Genomic DNA, 21,928 nt, shown 5'->3' with positions numbered 1-21,928 from the left:
ATCCTTACACACACACACACACACACACACACACACACACTTCTTACTGGGCAACAGATTCCTTTCCTCTTTAAGGACCAACAACTAAAAAGTGAAGTATATTTTCCTACAGCCTGCTCACATGCTGAAATGTAGATATAATTATCAAAACTTAGAAATACACAGTGGGGATGAAGGCACCAGGGTCAGGCCCTCTGGTTTCAAACCACTGTGTGGTGGGGTGGGCTAAGACATGGCCATGGCAGCCAATCCATCAGGAGCTACTTCTGACAGATGAAAAGCAAGATGGGACCAGGCAGGGGCAGCCTGAAATTGAACTCAGTCATGGGCGCTCTGGCCTGAGGCTTTTCCAGTAATCTTCCGGACTTCTGTACTGTGAAATCAAGTCAACATGAAATATCCGGCCAGGTCTAGAACACATCGAAATCTCATTTCTTAAATAGGAAACGTCTACCTGTTGTTACTATGACTATTTTCATATTTAAGGCAGGCCATTAAACAGGGGCTCCAAGTAATGCACTGGAACCTATTTTGAATAGAGCTTCATGTATTGGATATATGTTGTCCTTCTCCCTTCAATCCCATTCCCATTCAGACACTCACTGTTTGAACACTCATTTAGTGAACAGTTTCTACAGATGTGGGTCTTGGGAACCAGAAGCTGGATTACGTATTCCTGCATTTGAGGAGCTCAGAGCAGCAGGCAAGATGAATAAACAGACACATATATACCAGGGCTATATGCTAAGATGGAGAAGAGAGCCTGACCCAGTGCTGGGGGACACAGAGTGAGGGGAGGATTAGAAGAGGGAGGCAGGGAAAATGTCCTCCTCTTATCGAAGGTGAACTTAGGGGTGAGTGTCACTGTGGCGTCTGCCTTTAGAGAATGACGGTAAAGGCTAAGTTGTTGACAGGATCTATGGAAAATTGCATCAGTAAGTCTGGAAGGAAGGCTGCAGAGGAGGAGCAGGCAGAGAAGGCTGAGGAGATAGGGGAGAGTCGTGGGAGCATGGGCCTCATCATTAGGAAAAGAGGGAACCACTGGTGGATACCAGACCTGTGAGTGATGCGTCAGACCTGTATTTCAGAAAGAGCATTTTGGTGGGAGTATGGGAGGATGGATTTGATGGGAGTAGAAGAGCGGTGAAGAGACCATTTAGTAGAGTACCCGTGAGGATGGAGAGAACGTAGTGGTTGTGAGCCATGGTGAGCAAAGCAGATGTTCAGGACTTACTGACTTGTAGATGGGGAGGTCCCTTTCTGCTGTACCCTAGAGCTGGGATTCCTCCACTCTGAAATGCAGCTTCCTCCCCCACTTAGCCCCATCTTCCCTTCGCAGCTGAAGCCCCACTCACAAGCCACAGGCTAACCCTGATCACCATCTCATTCCACTTGGATACTCTCAGATGTCCACCTTTATGCACTGGGTACCTTACCACCCCCGCCTGGGGATCTACTGCTGTTACATGACACATTCACTGCTGGGAAAGCACTGCATTTTCTGGCATATAAAATGCTCCAAAAACCAAAACCAAAACCCCAGAAGTGGATTTCAGAGTGTAATGGAATGGAATGCTGGAGTAGGAGAAGACAAAGTGTTTCCTGTGATCACTGTCTGCAGTGCTTTTTTTTTTGCATTTAAACATTTTTTGTGTGTCTGATGAATTGTCAAATGCCTCTCCCAGACCTCTCCAGCACCACTCCCAACATCTCTGTTCCAAACAGCGTTTGTTAAAGCCAACCGAGTCAGAAGCGGACTAGATGCTGTTGCTGCTTGATTTGAGCAGATGCATGTGAGCAGTGCTATATAAAAAGGTACTGGGGGATCTGACCGGAATGTGCCATCATTCAAAATAATGTGCCACTCGGATTCAAATGTGACTGCCATGTGGAAGAAGGCTCATATTTATTTTGGACAGATCAAGAGAACAGATCAAACTTCAGGAGACAGAAGTTGAAGAGTAGCAGGCTGACTTATTAGAATTTTCTAACAATTACACACACACACAACCTTTTCAACAAAAGAACATGCTGAATGGTACAGTAGTGAACACAGCATCCTCAGTAGTACTCCAGCTGAGATTGGATGACTGCTGTCTAATCAATAATCCTGAGGACATCTGAGGGCTGGGAGGGAAGGTTTGGACACTTACTTATAGACTGTAAGAGGCACAGTGGTTGTTGGGGCATAGGACTGACTCCTAGAGTAAGTGAAAATTTAATGGTAGAATCCTTGCCTTCTATGCAAGAGACATCCAGCCAATGTATCTCATGCATGGCCACCACCCATCTGTCAATGGAGGCTTATGTATTGTTATGATGAACAGGCTTCAACAGAGCATCTACACTGAGATAGACGAGGAAGGAAAGCCTGGCTACTTCCCAAAATCAGCCAGTTAAAACCCTGTGGATCACCTATCATGGGGATCACACAGGGTGGGGTAGCATTTTGTTCTGCTGTGCATATGTGGTTACCATGAATCAGAAGCCCAACTCAATAGCCACTAACAACAATGAGCTGGCTCCATCCAGTAAGAGAAATCCTTGGTCCATTGAGAACAGCAAGGGTCTACCTGGTCCCTAGCCTCAACCCCTATTCCTCCAATCCCTATTATGTTCCAGCAGGCCTTCTTAGGCTGGGCAAGAGGGTGCTGGCATTTTGTGTTTTGTTTGTTGAGCTTCCAATCTGGCCCACATATGGCAGGAGAATGACTTCCCTGATGGATTTCTTTCCTCTGCCCAGTTTGAGAGAACAGATGCTGCGGGTCAGGCCAACAGCCATTAATTTCCAGGAAATAACTCTTAGTGACTGAGGAAGAAAGCCATAAAACACTTGGGAGGCGGGGATGGGAGAAAACAATGACACCAGACAGCAGACAGGATTACCGCTAACTGCCAGGAGAAGCCCCATGGATCATTCTCTCTGCTTACATGAGGCTCCCAGAGCCACTCTAGACATGCTCCCCAGTGAGCAGAGAGGGGACCAGGGCCCCAGCACCCAGGGATTCTTCCCTTTCCTCCGCCATGATTCATTTGTCAGCAAATGAGTGGTTTGGAGGTGGTAGGCACTGTTCTAAATGCTGGGACCAGAGCTTTGAACAAAACCGACAATCCCTGGCCCCGAGGAGCGTGTTTTCTGGTGATCTTTTAGGTATTACCTGCTGGGGAAAGGAGACACACCTTGATGGATTTTAACAATAACCCCAAGAAGTAGGGTCATATTAGTACCTCCCTATAGCGTAGTGGTTACAAATTGGCCTGCTAACCTCAAGGTTGGCAGTTCAAAACTACCAACGGTTCTGCAGGAGAAAGATGAGGCTTTCTGCTCCCGTAAAGATTTACAGCCTTGGAAACCCTGTACAGGGTCGCTAAGAGTCGGAACCGACTCCACGGTACTTAACAACAACAATGAGGGAAAAGGAGGGCCCCTCAGTGTCACTGGATAGATTGAATGCGTCTTTCTGACCATAGTCCTCCTCTTGTAGCTGTAAATTTCAGCTCTAAACCACTGGGGTCAGGCCTGACCACCCTGCCTCAAGTATTAAAGATAAGGGCACTACAGCTCAAAGGTTGCTGTGGCAGTTCACCCAGACCCTCCTTATAAGCAGTGTGAAGTGTACCAATGGATACTAATGTGTTACCATTGTTCCTATTCCTCATTTTCTCTGACCTGTCTTCTTCAAGCTCCAAATTCCCAAGTTCAGTGCCCTAGTCTTGGACTTTGGAACCTGGTATGCTTCCTAGTCTTCCTATATTCGGCTTTCCCCTAATAGCCTGACCAGCATGATTTCCTGGTGCTCGACATTCACCCTCCCAATAGTCACTCTGGCCTTCCCCGGAGGATTAGACTTACTCATCCTACTAAAACGTGCCTCTCTGTCAGCTTGGTGCTAGGCCCAAGGTCACACAGATCTAAAGCCCAGGGACCCTGGGTTGAGGGCAGAGTGAGCCCCAAAGACATATAGGATGATGTAGGTCTGGATGTTTAGGGCAATAACTCACCAAAATTCTCCCCACCCCAGATGTCCATTTCCATATCATATTTCCCCAGGTAGTCGAACCAAGTTTTGTCAATCACGAAGAGCCCTCCAGCTATGATTGGAGTCCTGTGCATTTGGAAAAAACAGAGGGAAAAATCTGTTATGGGAGGGGGGCGATGATCAAATTCTTCTGGCCTGGAGTGTAGAACTCAAGGCTATTTCCCTCCTGTTTCTGGTCATCTTTAGAAAGACCAATAAAATTTCCAGCATCCTAAAACAAGGTCAGCAGCTGCTCCTTGGAAACCCTACACTAGGTCACCATGAGTAGGAACCTCCTTGACAGAACTTAACAGCAACAACAACAAAACAAGAACATGCCCAGAGTGTTCTTCCTTTGATAGTTGGCACTCACTCAGGACCCCAGCTGTTCTGGAGGCCTCCATGGACCTCTGCCACAGGCTCTATCAGTATGGTTCTCTTGGGATCTCCATTAGTGCGAGCAAGCCACTGACCAGAACACAGAACAAGGGCTGAAGCAGCACCTGTGAATAGCACATCAATTTCATCAACATGAACTCTCTGCCTTTTTAACTCTTTATCCTTTACTTGCATTTTCTTTTCTTGGGGCCCTACCACAACCTCCCCTAGGATTTGATTGCTCAGAGAGACGTTTCTAAAAAGAAAGGTTTTGATAAGGAAAGCAGGCAAGAGCAGCAGAGTCCAAGAAGGTAGTCTGAGAAGTTTAAGGAGGTCCAAGCAGGTCTGGTAAGAGTCAATGGCTGGCGTAGGTGGGAAAACCCTTAGGGACCTGCACGCCCATTCAGTAGGTCCAAAGGGTGAAGTGAGTTTTCTCCTAGATCAAATAGCTGATGGAGAACAGGTCTAAAACCCAATCTTCAGATGGTTCCTAATCAAAACCAAACCCACTTCCATCAATTGATTGTGACCCGCAGTGACCTTATAGGACAGGTTAGAACTGCTCCTTTAGGTCTCCGAGACTATGTATCTTTCTGGGAGCAGACAGACTCATCTTTCTCTTGCAGAGTGGCTGATGGATTTGAACTGCCCATCTTTCGGTTAGCAGCACAAAGCCTAACCCCAAGTGTCACCAGAACTCTTTGATGTTCCCTAGACCTGGACTTGTCCTGGGCAACACCTTCCCATAAGAAGAGAAATTGCCCCCAAGAACCCTGTCATTGGGGCAGAGGAAGGAAAACCCCAGAGGCAGCTGCTCCAGCACCTTTGTCATTAACTTAGTGCATCACTTTGAGGTGTCCAGATAGGTAGATAATCTTCCCAGGCCCACCCCCAACATGGCACAGCTGCCCTGCAAGTAACTGCAGGGTTCTCAGCCCGGAAGAAAGGCTCTTCCATGCCTTTAGAAACAAAGGACATTATCTGGGGTGCCATCTGGCTTCAATCTCCCTCTTGGCATCACTTCAGATCAGAGAGGAAGGACAGAGGTCCCAGCATAGAGTTCTGAGTTCCCACCCATCTGTCTGGGCCATCACCATTCAACTCTTCATAACCCCTTTAATCTTCAATTTGATGTAAATCAGTTCAATGAAACTATCAAACGTTTACAATAACCAGGCACCAGAAATACAGACGAGTCCTAATGTGACGCTGCAATTTCCTCATAAAAGCACATTTTAAAACACAAATTTGATTGTTTATTGCTCCTGTTTAATTTTCTAAAGCCTAAATCTAAACCCAAAAGTAAAACCTGCTGCCACCGAGTCAATTCCGACTCACAGTGAACCTGTAGGATAGAGGAGAAAACTGTTTCTTAGAGTTTCTGACACTGGACTAACCATAAAGTTGGTAGTTGAAACTCACCACTCACTCTTTGGATACCCTATCCAGGGACACTATGAGTGTAAACTCACTTGATGGCACTTAACAACAAGAGACACACAGAGATATCCTTGAATAGTCCTCATTGTTGTTGTTGCTGAGATAGTTCCAACTCACAATGACACTATATAGATGGGGTCTCTGAGAGCTGCTGGTGAATTTGAACTGCTGACCTTGTGGTTAGTCTAGTGCTTATTCTACAGCGCCACACCAGGCCCCTCAAACAGTCCTGGGCATCCTTACATCACTGGGTTGAGAATTTCTAATACAGTGGGCTTTTCTATAACTCTTCAGGCATTTCTCATATTCTCCTGATGTGTGATGTGAGAATCCATAATCTTAGCTTATAGATTCTCAAGAGCCTGGGCCATGCCTGCTTAGGTAGAAACATGTTCTACTTAGGTAGGAACATCAACACCATGAGATTTTTTTTCTTTTTTTGTGGAATGGGTACTATCACCAAGGACTAAGAGCTGCTGGGAGTGGAGTACATGCTTTGGACCTGGGACTGTGAAAGAGTGATATCACGAAGCATAGGTCTACCGATGCTGACAGAAGGCAAGAACCTTTCTCCAGAGCTGGCACTCTGAATTTAGATCAATAGACTGCTAAACACAAGGTCGGCAGTTCAAACTCCTCAGCAGAAATATGAGGCTTTCAGGTGCCATAAAGATGTACAGCCTCAGAAACCTTATAAAGGGTTGCTATGAGTTGGAACCGACTTCACAGCACTTAACAACAACAATAACAACAACAAATATGCTATAGACCCTATACTGCATTATGTATGTATTATTTTATGCAGTTAAGAAAAGAAAATACGCATTTACCTTGTCTTTTATAATTAAAGAAAATTATAAATTCTCTTTACTCCTGCTCTTTGTATTTTCATTTGGCTATGAATTACATGTAGGGGTCACTTGCTGTCAGTCTGAAGAATTCCCTGTAGTATTTCCTGTAAGGAGGATAGTCTTGAAGCAAATCTTATTAGTTTCTGTTTATTTGGGAATGTCTTATTTTGCTTTTGTTTGGGGAAGATAGCTTTATTAAATATAGGATTCCGTTTTCTCCCTTGAGAACTTTGAGTATGTTATTCCTCTGCCTGCTGGCCCCCATTTATTTTTGCTGAGACACTCTGAATGCTGATACCACAGGCTCCCCATGCACTCTAGTCAATGTTAGGTCCTCAGACCATCTTGCCACCAAGTGCTGTGGGCTGCTAGGGGACTAAGAGAGAAAACACAGGGCAGGACAAAGAGCTGGAGCAGCACCACAGTACTCACGTCTTCATCATGACCTTGCACAGGAGGGAGCAGGCATGTTCATTAGCATGCAGCTATGGCCATGTGGGAACATCTGACTCCACTTACAGCAACCCTTCTTGAGCTAAAGCCTGGTATCTAACACCAGAGAACTTGCCCTTGGCCCTAAGGGACTAGCTTTTCTCTTAGCAGAGGCCCATCTTGAACTCTCCACCATTTAGCAGGAAACCTAAGTACATCATGGCATATGTGTGGGTAGATACCATTGGGTTCCAGCAGACCTCCATCCCCTTCAGTAGAATTCCCTATGACAACTGTGTTGTTGTTAAGCACTGTCCAGTTGGTTACAACTCATAGTGAACCTATATAGGGTTTCTGAGGAGCAGCTGGTGGGTTTGAACTGCTGACTCTGTGGGTTTGCAGTCCAGTGCTGATCCTATAGTGCCACACCAGAAGTCCCCATGACAACTGGACCCCCCTAAAACAAGGAGAAAATCAATATGGTCTGACAAAGGGCGTTCTTCATCTTTACCCAATCTTTTGAGCACCTAATAAAGAATGCCTTCTAATACCATGTGATGGGGGAAGGACCTAGGAATGAAGAGTCTGCCTCCCACCTTGCACTGACCCTTCCTACTTACCTAATGGGCTCAGTGGGGTCCAGACGCCGAGCCTTCTGCTCTGGGGAGAGCTGCTCCCATTGGAAGTGGAGGCTCCAGTCAAACCCTAAAATACAGTATCAACTTAGTTGATGTAATATCCCAGAGGTATTTGCAGAGCTTGTCTATTTAGCACCTTTGCTAGAAGTTCATGAGAATGATCTCAGGCCCCCAGGAAGCTGGTCCCAAGGAAAACAGCCCCCATGGAGACTGATCCATAACCTAGTTACCAAGTCTTAGTTTCATTCTTTTTCCACTTCCTACTTTCTCTGTCTCTCTGAACCATCTCTACTGGAGGAGAGTTATGGAATAAAGGGCAAAGAACAAGGAGTTAGGTTTGGCAGAGACGAGGAGTAGGATTCATGGACAAGATGGACAGTGCAGAATGTGGTCTGTAGCTATAAGCCTCAGGAAGGCATCTGAGGGACCTCCAGGTGACTCAGATCTCCTAAGATTACTCTTGGGTTGGGGGCCAACTAAGATGGAGACTAAGGTGTCAAATTCAGGTCCCATTGTAGCAGGTCATCCTTGGGTCCTGGGTGAGTTTTAAGTTAGAAGTAGAGCTCAGGAGCTGGGGTGCCCTACCCATACATAGGTCCTTTCCTTTCAGAGTCTTAAGAAGTAAGGGTGCAGGGCTGGTATTCCATACAAACAACTAAGGTGAATCTTTCCCTTACGTTCCTCTATAAAGCAGTGATGAGGAGAACAGAAAATCCTTCTTCAGGAAAAGGATTGAGCCTCACTCACCCCCTCTCAGCTCCGAGGCAGACTCGATGTAATTAAAGGTGTCCAAGTTGATGATATCGATCACTGGGCACACCACCCGCGTGTAGTCCTGTGGAACAGATACTGCTTTCAGTCTGTGGTGCCTACTAGTCTGGCTGGGGTTCAGGAGTTTGGTACACTCCTGCCCTGGGAATTAGTTAAAGTTCTCTGTGGCTTTAACTAAGCACTTTTCTCTCAGGACCTCAATTTCCTCATCTACAGATGCCATAGCCTCTAGTTCCCATGCCTAAAATGCAGAGTTAATTCTTGACTCCTGGACTCTATCCCGGTGGCCATCTAAGGATGGCTGGAGAGCATTGCATACTGAGAAAGCAGACATGGGGAAAAGGGGATTCAGAGACCCCTTTGTATCAGTAGGGCTTGCGGGAGGAAAAGATACAGTCAATTGGGTAGGCAAGCCAAAGCACACAGTCCCAAGCGGCAACTACACATATTCACAGTGCGAAACTCTTGAAATTTCTGCTCTCTGAAAAAATAATTTTCACTCTCTGGAAAAACAAAGGAGTGTCTTGCTATAGGGCTATGATTCAAGGGCACACTCATGAATGGTTTCTCCAGAGATTCTTAATTTCAGTTGTTGCCTGTAGATGGATGCTCTCAAATCTGTATCTCCAGCCCCAACTTTCTGTCAACCTTCTGAAACTAGCTACTGAGAACCCCTAAGGTGTTAAAAGGATTTTCAGTCAGGTCAAAGCAAAATAAGAGAAGACGGCTCGAGTGACCATCCCATCATCAGAATAGAACAGTTTTCTCTAAAAGTAATCACAGCTTCTGCTTTAATTAGTAGCCAAACCCTACTCCCAGGAAGGATGACTGCAGGAACCTAAACCACCACTAGGAGTCCTGGTATGATGCTGTGGGTTAATGCGCTGGACTGCAAAGTAGGTTTAAATTGCAAGGTCGGTGGTTCAAGCTCACCAGTTGCTCCTTAGAAACCCTATACAGGGTTGCTATGGATTGGAACTGACTAGCTGGCACTTAACAACAACAATAACAACAAACTGGTAACCACCACCTGGAGAGATTAATGGCTCTGGATGGAGATGTTTGGCTAGGACCATCAACAGGACCTTAAATAAACATGCAATGGAGCATTCCTGAAATCCTTCAGGGCCCCTACCTCTTACCAGAAACCCCTATAAACTCTCCCCTCCCATTTTGTTCAGGGAGACTGATCTGAGAGTTAATCCACTCCCTCTTTCTCCTTGGTTATCTATACTCAATGAATATTTTCCTCTGTGCTCCAAGTTCTGTCTCTGAATATTGACTAGATTAGCAGCAGGTGCTAAGGAACCATTTTTTGTTTTATTTATGGTAACATTTTCAGACACAGCTCCAACATGTGATTGGTCACCTCCCTGTGGATTTCACACAGTCCTTGAAATGGTGGCTTCATCCTCTTTTCCCTGGACATGCATCTTGCCCTTAAACTCCTTATTTCCGTAAATAGAACCATCAACCAGCCCCGCCCCACAAACATACATGGCACCACTAAACTAATAAACTTGACCCCTACTCATTAACTGGACCAAGTGCTGCTGACTCTAAAAGTTTCAGTTTTGAATTCTTCCTCACCCTCCTTTCATGCATGGAAAACTGCAGTAGATTTCTAACTACCCACCTCCGTGTCCCCTAGCTCTTCCTCTTCTCATTCTATACAAGGCTGTCCAAGTTGTCTTTCTGATAAGCAAAGCTGCCTCTGCCATTCAACTGCTAAAACCTCTCATTGTCCCTAAGGTTCAAACTCCATAGAATGACTTCCAAGATCATCTAAAATAAGTACAGTTGACTTTCCATATCTGTATCTTTCAAGGTCAAAAATGTTAGGGAGTGGGAAGATATTAAGTGGTCAAAGCAATCCCTCAAAGACTAAGAAGGAGAGTAAAGTGCAATTTATGGAACATTTACATTGCATTATATATTGTAAGTAATCTGGAGATGATTTAAAGTGTACTGGAGGGTGTACTTAATTATACACGAGGGCTTCAAAAAGTTCATGGAAAATTCCATTATCTTTTCATTCCATTTCCCACAAACTTTTTGAAGCACCCTTGCATGCAAACAGTATACCATTTTATATGCATGACTTGAGAAGAGTAGAGATCTAGGGATGTGGTTAGTAGGGAAGGAGCAGGGAGTCCTGGAACATGTGGAAGGCTCACTGTATGTCTCCAGCTTTTCACTCTCATCTCTTGTTACTTCCCCAAGCTACTCTGTCTGGAGGTATCAAAATCATCCAGGAAACAGTTTCCAATTGTAAAAGCCAAACCCACCAGTTTTGGAGAGCACCCAGGCATTACATGTAAGTCAAAAACTACTGTTACAGAATCATAGAAACCTGTATTAAACAAGTGTCAGTATGTGAAACTATTGTTTCTCAACATCTCCTCCATCTAGGTCTATACACTTCTGAAGGCGGTGCTTCCATCTCTCCAGCTCTTCCCTGAAGAATTCTGTGCTCTTCAATTTACATCACGTCAAACTGGCAGTTTTGGTATCCTCCAGGGACTTAAACTGTGTTCCTTCTAAATGTTCTTTGAATTGTGGAAACAAAAAGAAGTCTGAGGGGCAAGATTAAGGCTATAGGGTGAATGAGGGAAGGTTTCCCAATGAAATTCTCATAGGACAGCTCTTGCTACCCTTGAAAAACAAGCAGGTGTTATGGGGAAAAAAAATTACTGGTTGCAAATTTTCTGGCCTTTTTCTCACCTACACAGCTTTTGACTTTTTGAAAACCACTTCCTAATAAGTTTCCACGATCATTTATTTCCTAATAAGTCCCCATGATCGTTCTTTGTCTTTTGAGACAATCTATCAAGATGATTCTTGTAGAGCCCCACAAAATAGTCACCATAAACCTTCTGAGTTCTCCTCTTTACCTTGAATTGAACTGATCCAACACAGGCACTTAAAAACCACTGTGCTGATTGGACCTTTTTTTGTTTGTTTGTTTCTTTGAAGGCACCCTAACAAGACTAAGACAAATGTATTACTTAGAGAACCTGTCTGCTGCCGTTCAGCGATCACAGAGCTTTGTTTAAACACATTTTGTTTATAATAAACCATGGATGTATCAGCTGGAATCATAGTTGTTGTTGTTGTTAGGTGCCATCGAGTCAGTACCAACTCCTAGCAACACCTATGCACAAAAGAACGAAACACTGCCTGGTCCTGGGCCAACCTCACAACTGTTGCCATGCTTGAGCCCATTGATGCTGCCATTTTGCCAATCTATCTTGCTGAGGTCTTCCTCTTTTTCTCTGTCCCTCCACCTTACCAAACATGATATCCTTCTCCAGTGACGGGTCCCTCCTGACAATATATCCGAAGTATGAGAGACAAAGTCTGGCCATCCTGGCCTCCAAGGAACACTCTGACTGCACTTCTTCCAACACAGATCTGTTTGTTCTTTTGGCAGCCCATGGCACTTTCAATATTCTCCTTCAACACCACAACTCAAATGCATCAATTCTACAGTCTTCCTTATTCACTGTCCAGCTTTTGCATGCATATGAGGTTAGTGAAAATACCAGGGCTTGGGTCAGGCGCACCTTAGTCCTCAAGCTGCCATCTTTGCTCTTCAACACTTTAAAACTATAGTAGGAATGTTAATGTTTTTGGTATTTTTTGTTTATATATTTTTTGTCATTAAGTGCCATCGAGTCGGTTCCAACTCATAGCAACCCTACATAGGGTTTCTGAGGAGCAGCTGGTAAGTTTGAACCACCAAACTTGCGGTTCACACCGTCCTTGCAGCCAAGTGCTTATCCTACAGCACCACACCTGGACTCTATATATGGTATTGCAGAGTACGCACTGGATCACAAGGTCAGTTTGAACCACAAGGTCACCAGTTCCAACTCACCTGCTGCTTTTTGGAAACCCTTTACAGGGTTACTATTAGTTGGAACCGAGTCGATGGTGTGTGTGCGTGTGTGTATATATATATATATGTTTGTTGTTGTTAAGTGCCATTGAGTCGGTTCCGACCCATAGCGACACTGGTGAGCTTGAACTGCCAACCTTGCAATTCAAACGGCTTTGCAGTCTGGCGCATTAACCCACAGCACCACACCTGGACTCCCTCTATATATACATATGTATATACACACACAAACACACATACAACAAAAGCTTCCCCATTCTGATTACCTACTGGAGGACCTAGTTCTTGACTTGCAGGAGGGGAAGAACTGGGCCCCCCCAGGAGATGGAATAGACCAGCTGTGAACAAGGAGACTCTTGGATGGCTAACTAGGGATCAAGTCACCTAGGAGAGCCAGTAAGTAGATCTTAGGTGAACCAGGGAGGAAAGCTTTTCCAATCCTTAGCATCTATCACCCTTTGGCTGGCTCAGGCATGAACCTGTTTCTCCTTGAAGCCATTTAATTTCCTGGTTCAATCTCTCCCCCAAATGAGGCTGTCTTCTTATTTTAAGGTCCAGATTTGCCACGTGCCTGATTTTAAGTTTGCAGACTTAATTTGGCCCTCAGACTCCCACATGCGACTCATTCTGACAATAACAAGGTGCCTCTGAAAACCAATTGGCCACATGGAAAGCAGCGTTCATTTCCAATGCATTACTTCTACCACTGGGACGTGCACAGATGCTTCATTCCAAGTCAGCACGGCACCTGCTCAGCTGTCACTGCTCCTCCAGGCCCTGTCAGACCATTGCTATTGTGGGCTGTGTGCACAGTCAGAAAACATGCACACATACAAGCCCACTAACGCAATGCCTACACACAGACCCACACCCTAAGACATTTCTGTGGCTTCAGTTCTGCCATGTATCCTACAAGTTCAGAGACTGGTCCTCTTCTGTGGGTCTGACAAAGTCCTCACTCTGTGTCTGCTTGCTGAGTACTGGGACCTCTGCAGCTGTATCAAGTCATTATGTAGACATTGTTTTGTTTTTATTTGAAAAATCTTCCTTCAATATTTGGAAACTGAAATGCAAAATAAATATACTGGTTGTTGACCTGGGCCACATGGCTCTGTCTCAGGGCTCTGTCTCCCCTACAAGTTCTGAGGAACCCTGTCCTATTTTTCCTGTCACAAGTCAGTTGTGATGTCTATTTTGCTCAGTCCTGGATACCAGACAGTAAGTAAGGGATATCTGGGTTAAACACTGTGTGTAACAATGACCTTGAAAAGGGGCTTCAGAGGACTTCACAAATGGTCCATCAAAGCCAGGCACAAGACTCTCTGAGTGACTCAGGGGGATTGGTGCCTGCTTGGCTTTCATATCCCGCAGCCCCTGCTCAGAGGCAGGTGGGGAGCAGATGTTCAATCAGCATTGGCAGAAGTGGACATGTGGTAACTCCCTCTCAGGATACTGTGTTAGCGGCTGCAGAAGGATACAGAGGTCAAGCACAGCTGATAGAGATGGCTTCTCCTCCTGTAGGCTCAGGGACTGGGGGACTATCACAGATTGGGCTGTGTCCCCCTAAATTAAGAAGGGATGAATCACCTTACTTCAGTTACCACAAGTCCTCAAGCCACAGCCCTGATCCATGTAAGGGGAGATTCTCTAGGGTGTGGCCTGCAGCACCTTTCAAAGAGATAAAAGGAGGAGAGAAGTGAACAGAGAAGGAAGGGCCTCAGTATCACCAAGGAAGAAGAGCTGGGAGAGATACTGGGCCCAGGGTCCCTGTGCTGAGAACCTCCAAGACCCAGAGTAAGACTGATGCCAAGCAAGGCACATGGAGATTTCTAAGGAATGCTGGACCCAAAGATATTGAAAGGAGATAACAATTAACTAACTCAAGAGCTGACAGAGAGAATTAGCCTTCTTCTAGAGCTCATGCCCTGGATTCAGTTTTCTCCTCTCCCAAACTGACAGAATAAATGTCTCTTTGTTAAAGCCATCCATTTGTGGTATTTCTGTCATAGCATCACTAAAGAAGTAAAACAGGGATTTTCTGTATAATACTTGGATTTGATGGGGGGGGCGGGGCGGGCGGGGGTTGTCCACATGTCTTTAAAGCTAGTACCACATTCAGGTTCAATCCCTGACAGATCCATGACTCTTCTTCCCACCTACAAGTCTAAGCTCCTATCCTGTGGCCTGGACCAGAAGCAAGCGCTGAGGGTTGAAAACAGATGCCACTGTCCACCAATCACCGCTGTAGTTCATACCTCTCTTTCTCCTGATTTATTATCTAAAATTACATTGTGAATTGGCAGTGAAAAACCTCAAGAGCCAATCATTCACTTAATTAATCAATCAATGATACTGAGTGTACACTATGTTTTAGGAGTCTCTGGGTGGTACAAATAGTCAACATGCTGCTAATCAAAAAGCCAGTAGATCCAGTGCCCCCATAGGCACAAAGGCCTGGTGGTATAGTTGTGAAAATATCAGCCACTGTAAACCTTACAGAGCACAGTTCTACTATGACACATATGGAATCATCAGAAATTGGAGCTGACTGGACAGCAACTTTTTATTTTAAATATTGTTTTAGCAAGTCTTCACTTGTGGCAGTTCCAATAAGGAATAAGAACTCAGTCTAGACAAGGTGGTGGACATGGCAGAATGCATGTGACCGTAAGCAAACAAGTACATTCTCTTTTCTCTGTTTCTTCCTTTATAAAATGAAGACACGCTATTACTGGCAAAACTCTTCTGCCTCCCTTACATGTTTTAAGGAGGAATAAGAGAAGAAAACATGTTAAAAGGCACTGAAGAATTATTCATATACATTTACCAAATGCTACAGGGATTGAGATTTCTTAAATTCTTTATCCCTCCTAAAGAAATATGTAGATAAGGGGGAGGGGAAGCATATGTTTAAAGAAAGACACAACTCCGGGCTTGCTTCACATATCATCATGTAATTAAAGGGGAGAGAAGGAGAACCAGGGAGACTTCAATGTGTAAAACACTAGCTGAGGACAGTTGATGACAGCGGGAGCCCATCCTCTTTCTTATCTCTATTTTTGAAAATCCCTAACTCCAATTACAGTCTTAAATTTCCACTTCCACTCAGAAGATAAAATCACTTTTTTTTTTCTCTGAGACAAGACACGCACAAACACAGGCTGACACCCACCCACATTCCTGTCTCAAAGGGAATGTCCTGGGGGAGCATTTCATCATCCAGACACAGAGTACGGGCAGAAACCTTTACTGCCCTCTGAGGCCACAGCAGCCCAGGAAAGGCAGAGCCCAGCAATAGCTCTGGGTTCCTGCAATCATTTGCGGCCAATGCTTTAGGGAGGCTGAGTTCAGTCTTCAGGCTGACTGACTCCCAGAGGGAGGAACCATTTGGTGGCGGGCAGTGCTCATACTTGGGAGTGGGAGATGAAGGCTTTACCTCTGAGAGTGGCGGGCAGTGGAAGCCGGATGGATGGTTCCCACCCTAGGTAGGCTGGCCGCAGATGGAGAAATAAAAGCATTTTTCAGAGAGGGCATCTGAGATGAACCCAGAACCAATGGGATGGAAAGGGCCTTGTAGATTCATTAAGGCTGCCAAGGAATGCAGGTTCCCTTAACATATCCTCCAGGGCAAATGAAGGCAGCCTGAGTCACAAGCCCTGGAAGGCTGAGTCCTTGCAGTGATAGGTGTATCTCGCTGGCAAGGTCTGTGTACAGCTCTAAGTAGAGAGCTCTTGGGATTAGTTTCTAGACCTGACCATGCTTCACCCTCTAGCTGTCCCTTTACCCCCACTGACAGAGAACCTGGGCTCCCCGACTTCAGCCCAGGGCACATGGCTAGCAACCTGGAGCCAACAAGAGGTTGTTGTTGCTAAGTGGTGTCTGTGGGTTAATGTGCCAGACTGCAAAGCCGTCTGAACTACAAAGTCGGCAGTTCAAGCTCACCAGCCACTCCTTGGAAACCCTATACAGGGTCACTATGGGTCGGAACTGACTTAACGGCACTTAACAACAACAACAACAACAACAACAACAAGAAGTCGGTCCTACTAATAGCAACCCTGTACAGGGTTCCCAAAGAGCGCTGGTGAGCTTGAACTGCTGACCCTGAGATTCAAACAGACCTTGCAGTCCAGCACATGAACCCACAGTGTAGATCCCAAAGGTGAAGCCAAGTGAAGAGCTACAGCCCCTTGGCTGATAGGAAGGAGGGGCATACAGGCAACAGACAATTCATGCCTGGACCGCATCCCTTCCTTTCCTTCTCTGAGATTAGTATTGTGAATGTTCACTGGGCACCCATAGGCAAAGGGTAGTTTATCACTCAGAAAATGCTAATGTATAATCTTTTTGGGAAAAAGTAGAATATAAAATTATATAAGAACAGTATGATTACAACTATGTAAACAGATACTTTCTGCAAAAGAAAATACAATCTTAGGTGGAAAGAAGTGTTAACAGTGGATATTGTTGAATGATACAATGTTGGCTGGTTGGTTATCATTCTACCAGTCTGTATTTTCTAAACTTTCTAGAATGACTGTGGATTACTTGGTAACAGAAACGAGAGTTTTGGCAGACTCCTCTGTTTCCCTATCAAGAGGTTTTCCATTTTCCATAAACCACATTCCTGGGAATCACACCTATTTCTTATTTATATAACTGGACCTTAGTTTAAGTAAGTACACTTTGTCTCTTTGGCAAAAAATTCCGTATAGTCAGAGACCCTGTCTCTAACCCACTCTTTTCTTCCCAAGCAAAATACTCTTCCTGGACTCTGTAACCTTTTTACTTCATTCTGATTCTGCAAACTCAGGGGTTGTTGATTTTGGCCCTCCAGCTGGCACTATATGATAAGCACTAGACTGCTAATGGCAAGGTCGGCAGTTCAAACCCACCAGTCTCTCCTTGGAAACCCTATGCAGGATCAGGATGAGTTGGAACCAAGTTGATGGCACTTACCAACAAGAAGCTTCCCTGTAACTACAGGCTAGACTGTGTCAGGAACACTCGTGCTGACATTAAATGGGTATCAGCAGCTCACAGGCAGAGGCCTTAGTGGTGTTGGGGGGATAGTGGTGTAAATGTCCCTGTGGAAGTGAGTTTTCCCACTTCAATTTTCAAGAGATGACAAAGATGTTTTCTGTATTTCTTCCTTAGAAAGGATTTCCTTGTCATTCAAGTTCTTACATCCTTTCCTCATATCGTCACCAACACTGCTTTCTACCTAGAAATCATTTGCCAAGCACACAGGAACCATAATGAATCATGGTGCATCTTACTAAGCAGGGTGTGGATTCATTTACACAGCCCATTCCAACCCTGGGGGCCAAGTCCAAAACATGAAGTCAATAAGTGGCTGCCAACTGATTTTGGGGCAAGAAATGGACTTTCTATTCCAACTTTATCACTTCCCCCTTGCATCTAGTTTCTTCTTCTGGTCATTTCTGAACATAGAGTACCTAGTCTGGATTAGGTACCTCGTGTCAGATCTGTAGGTGCTTCCAGCAGGTCTGTAGTGTGTTTGGGACATCATATGAAAATTGGACAACGAATGGAAGACTCAAGAAGAACTAGTGCCTTGATGGACTGACATAGTGGCTATGGATTCAAACATAGCAATGATGTGGAAGGCAGAGAACTAAACCCAGAAAAGGGAAGTGGAAAGATTAAGTGACCAGTATGGCTGGGAATGATCCCTGTGAGCGCCCTGAAAGAAGAGAGATGAGAGGTGGGCAGAAAAAGGGGTATGGACAGGTGGATAGGAGGGGAAGGCCGTGCAGGAAAAGGAAAGTCTGGTCAGATGGAGAACAGTGGAACTGTCAGGAACAGCCTACCTTTGTCAGTGTGAAGGGGTGCTGAGACTTTAGATGTGGACACAGATGGAAGGACCCCCAGTGCCAGGCAAATTATAATGAACTGAGTCATCTGTTCATAATTTAACACTGCTCAATCCAGACCGCTTCACCTGGGTTATGCCAAAACGAGGGGAAGAATCCCAAACTCAGGGTAAATGGGCGGTGGATGGATTTTAGTGGAAGAACTTTGCAATTCCATCCCAGCTGGCTCTGTCAGTGCAATGGATAATGCTGGGAAGGATCTCCTAGTTCTTTTTTGAAGCGTTTACATCTCTCAGTTCTTTCATCTTCTGAACACCGTCATTACACAGGTAGGAGGCAAAGAGCTACATGAAGAGCAAGTAGAAAATAGTCATAGCTGAGGCAAGATCAAGGTGCTGCTGCTGCTAGTATCAGTTAAGGAATATCAGACCAAGTTAGATAATTTCTCTGAGACTGTGCTTTCATCTTTAAGATGAGTATGAGAAAATTGACATCTTCCAACTTTACAGAACAGTTATATGAATCAATAACTCAATGGCAGGAACGAGCAGAACAAATCGTAGTTTAACACAGGCATCTGTAATACACGGGGCATTCTTAAGACAAATAGAATTGATGGAATTTTGGAATATCAAATAATATTATTGTTGTTAATAGGTGGTATTGGATCAGTTCCAACACACTGATGTTGTTATGGTGTGCCATGGAGTCGGTTCTGACTCATAGCAACCCTATAGAGGGTTTCTGAGGAGCAGTTGATGAGCTTAAACTCTGACCTTGTGGTTCATACCGATCTTGCAGTCCAGCACATTAACCCACAGTACCACACCAGAGCATAGCAACCTATGTATTTATACTAAAAATAAACACTGCCAAGTCCTGAGCTATCCTCACAATCATTGTTATGTTTGAATCCATTGTTGTAGGTACTGTGTCTATCCATCAAGACACCAGAACTTTTTCAGTCTTTCTTATTCAATGTTCAGTTTCTATATGGATATGAGGCTTTGGGAAATACCCTGGCTAGAGGTATCTTAATTCTCAAAGTGACATCTTTGCTTTTTAACACTTTAAACACTTTTGCAACAGATTTGCCCAATGCAATGACTGCTGTTTCTATCTCTGTCGATTGTAGATCTATGTAAAATAAAACCTTTGATAACGTTAAACTTTTCTTTGTTTATCACGATGTTGCTTGTTGGCCCAGTTGGAAAGAATTTTGTTTTCTTTATGCTGAGGTCTAATTTAAATAGAAGGTTGTAGTCTTTGATCATCATCAGTCAGTGCTTCAAGTCTTCTTGGCTTTCAGTAAGCAAAGTGGTGTCATCTGCATATGGGTGTCTGTTAATGATTCTTCCTCCAATTCTGATGCTGTGTTCTTCTTCACATAGATCAGCTTTTCAGATTATTTGCTCAGCATATAGTTTGAATAGTATGGTGAAAGGATACAACCCTGACACACACCTTTCTTAATTTTAAACTGTGCAGTATCTCCTCGCTCTGTTTGAAAAACTGCCTCTTGGTCTATGCACAGGTTCTGCATAAACACAATTTAGTGTCCTGTGATTCCCATTTTTTGCAATACTACACATGATTTGTTATTATCAACACAGTAGAATGTCACTGCAGAGTCAATTAAACACAGAAAAACATCTAATATTTGTAGCCAAGATCCATCTGACATGAGCACTGATAGTCCTCATTCCTTGTCCCTTCTGAATCTGGATTTATTTTCTGGCAGTTTCCTTTTGATGTACTGTTGTTAATTGTTCTTAAATTATCTTCAGCAAAATTTTACTCACATGTGATATTAATCACATCACTTGATAATTTCTGCATTCTGTTGTATCATCTTTCTTTGGAATAGGCACAAATATGGCTCTCTTCTAGTCAACAGGCCAGATAGTTGTCTTTTAAATTTCTTGGCCTAGAATAGTGAGTTACTTCCAGTGTGCATCTGTTTGTTGAAACATCTCAATTGGTACTCTGTCAATTCCTGGAGCCTTATTTTTTGCCAGTACTTTCAGTGAAGCTTGAACTTCTTCCTTCAGTGCCATTGGTTTTGATTAGCTACTGCCTCCTGAAATGGTTAATGTCAAACACTACTCTGTATATTCCTTCCATCTTCTTTGAATTCTTCCTGCATCATTCCATTTTTTGTGCATAGAATCCTTCAGTATTGCAACTCGAGGCTTGAATGTTTTCTTTAGCTCATCCAGCTTGAGAAATACTAGGAGTGTTCCTCTTTTTTGCTTTCCTAACTCCAGGTCTTTGCACATTTTATTATAATAGCCTTCTTAAGCCTTTTTCTGTTCAGTGCATTACTTCATCATTTCTTCCATTTGCTTTAGCTACTCTATGTTCAATGGAAGAAATGATGAAGCAACCACCACCCGTGTGTCAGTTTGTCTTACTGTGGAGGCTTGCATGTTGCTGGAACCTATGCCACCAGCATTTCAAATACCAGTATTTTAAATAACCACCCGTGATGGATAGGTTTCAGCTGAGCTTCCAGACTAATGCAGTCTAGGAAGAAGGAAGGGCAGACTACTTTGGAATGCTTAGCCACTGAAAATCTTATGAATAGCAGTGGAACATTCCAGACAGCACCAGAATATTAAGTAATGAAACATGATGCATAGTGTCAGATATAATGCCACAAGATGAACCCCTCAAGTTGGAGGGCACTAAAAATATGACTCTAAATACAGTTGATAAAGATGACTTGAATAGAATAAAGCTTCTGTTACTCAAATAAGTTTCAACTTAAAATGAGAAGAGCCGTAAACATCCATTATTAATCGGAACATGGAATGTATTAAGCATGGATCTAGGAAAACGTTATCAAAAATGAAATGGAATGCATAAAGATCATTATATCACGCCTTGTTGTTGTTGTTGTTAAGTCAGTTCAGACCCTTAGCGACCCTGTATAGGGTTTCTGAGGAGCGGCTGGTGAGCTTGAACTGCCGACCTTGCGGCTTAAACCAACCTTGTAGTCAAATGCCTATTCTACAGCGCCACACCAGGACTCATTAGTGAGCTGAATAATGACTGGACTTAGCTACTATGAATCTGAGAGTAATATAGATTTACTATGCTGGGAATGACAAATTGAAAAGATTTGGAATCACATTCATCATCAAAAAGAACATTTCACAATCGACCTTGAAGTACAATGCTGTCCATGATAGGATAATACTCATATGCCAACAAGGAAGACCAGTTAATAACACTGGTATTCAAATGTATGCACCAACCACTAAAGTCAGTAATGATGAAATTGAAGAATTTTAACTTTTTTTTTCACTTTAAGATAGATCAAACATGAAATCTAGAAGTATTGATAGTTACTGCCAGTTTCAATGCAAAGGTTGACAACAAAGAGGAAGGATTAATAGTTGAAAATATAGTCATGCTGATAGAAACAATGCTGGAGATTGTATGACAGATATTTGCTCGACAAATGACTTCCTCATTATAAATACCTTTTTAAAACAGCATAAAAGTGGTGACCACGTTCGTCACCCATAAGGGGAAGTGAGGGAAAAACAGCAATGAAGCTGCGAGCTAAGCTCTACAACGCTCAATAGACTCCTGTGAACCCAGGTGGAGACCTGGTTGGCCAGCAGTGTGGCAAGACCTGGGGACTCTTGGGCCC

At 44.0% G+C, this 21,928-nt stretch overlaps 1 protein-coding gene across 1 annotated transcript in view; it reads right to left on the bottom strand.

Annotated features, from left to right (window-relative positions):
• GALNT14 (UDP-N-acetyl-alpha-D-galactosamine:polypeptide N-acetylgalactosaminyltransferase 14 (GalNAc-T14)) overlaps positions 1–21,928 on the bottom strand; it is a 346,096-nt gene that overhangs the window by 42,371 nt on the left and 281,797 nt on the right. Inside the window, exons 7-9 of the mRNA XM_006835163.1 lie at positions 8,506–8,593; positions 7,741–7,825; positions 4,003–4,106 (exon numbers count right to left, since the gene is read on the bottom strand). Coding sequence (XP_006835226.1) covers positions 4,003–4,106; positions 7,741–7,825; positions 8,506–8,593 — 277 coding nt within the window. The remainder of the gene's footprint in view (positions 1–4,002; positions 4,107–7,740; positions 7,826–8,505; positions 8,594–21,928) is intronic.

Source organism: Chrysochloris asiatica, unplaced genomic scaffold, assembly GCF_000296735.1.
Source record: "Chrysochloris asiatica unplaced genomic scaffold, ChrAsi1.0 scaffold00016, whole genome shotgun sequence".
Taxonomy (NCBI): Eukaryota; Metazoa; Chordata; class Mammalia; order Afrosoricida; family Chrysochloridae; genus Chrysochloris; species Chrysochloris asiatica.
The sequence above is the reverse complement of the archived record's forward strand: the minus strand, read 5'-3'. Positions and strand labels throughout refer to the sequence as shown.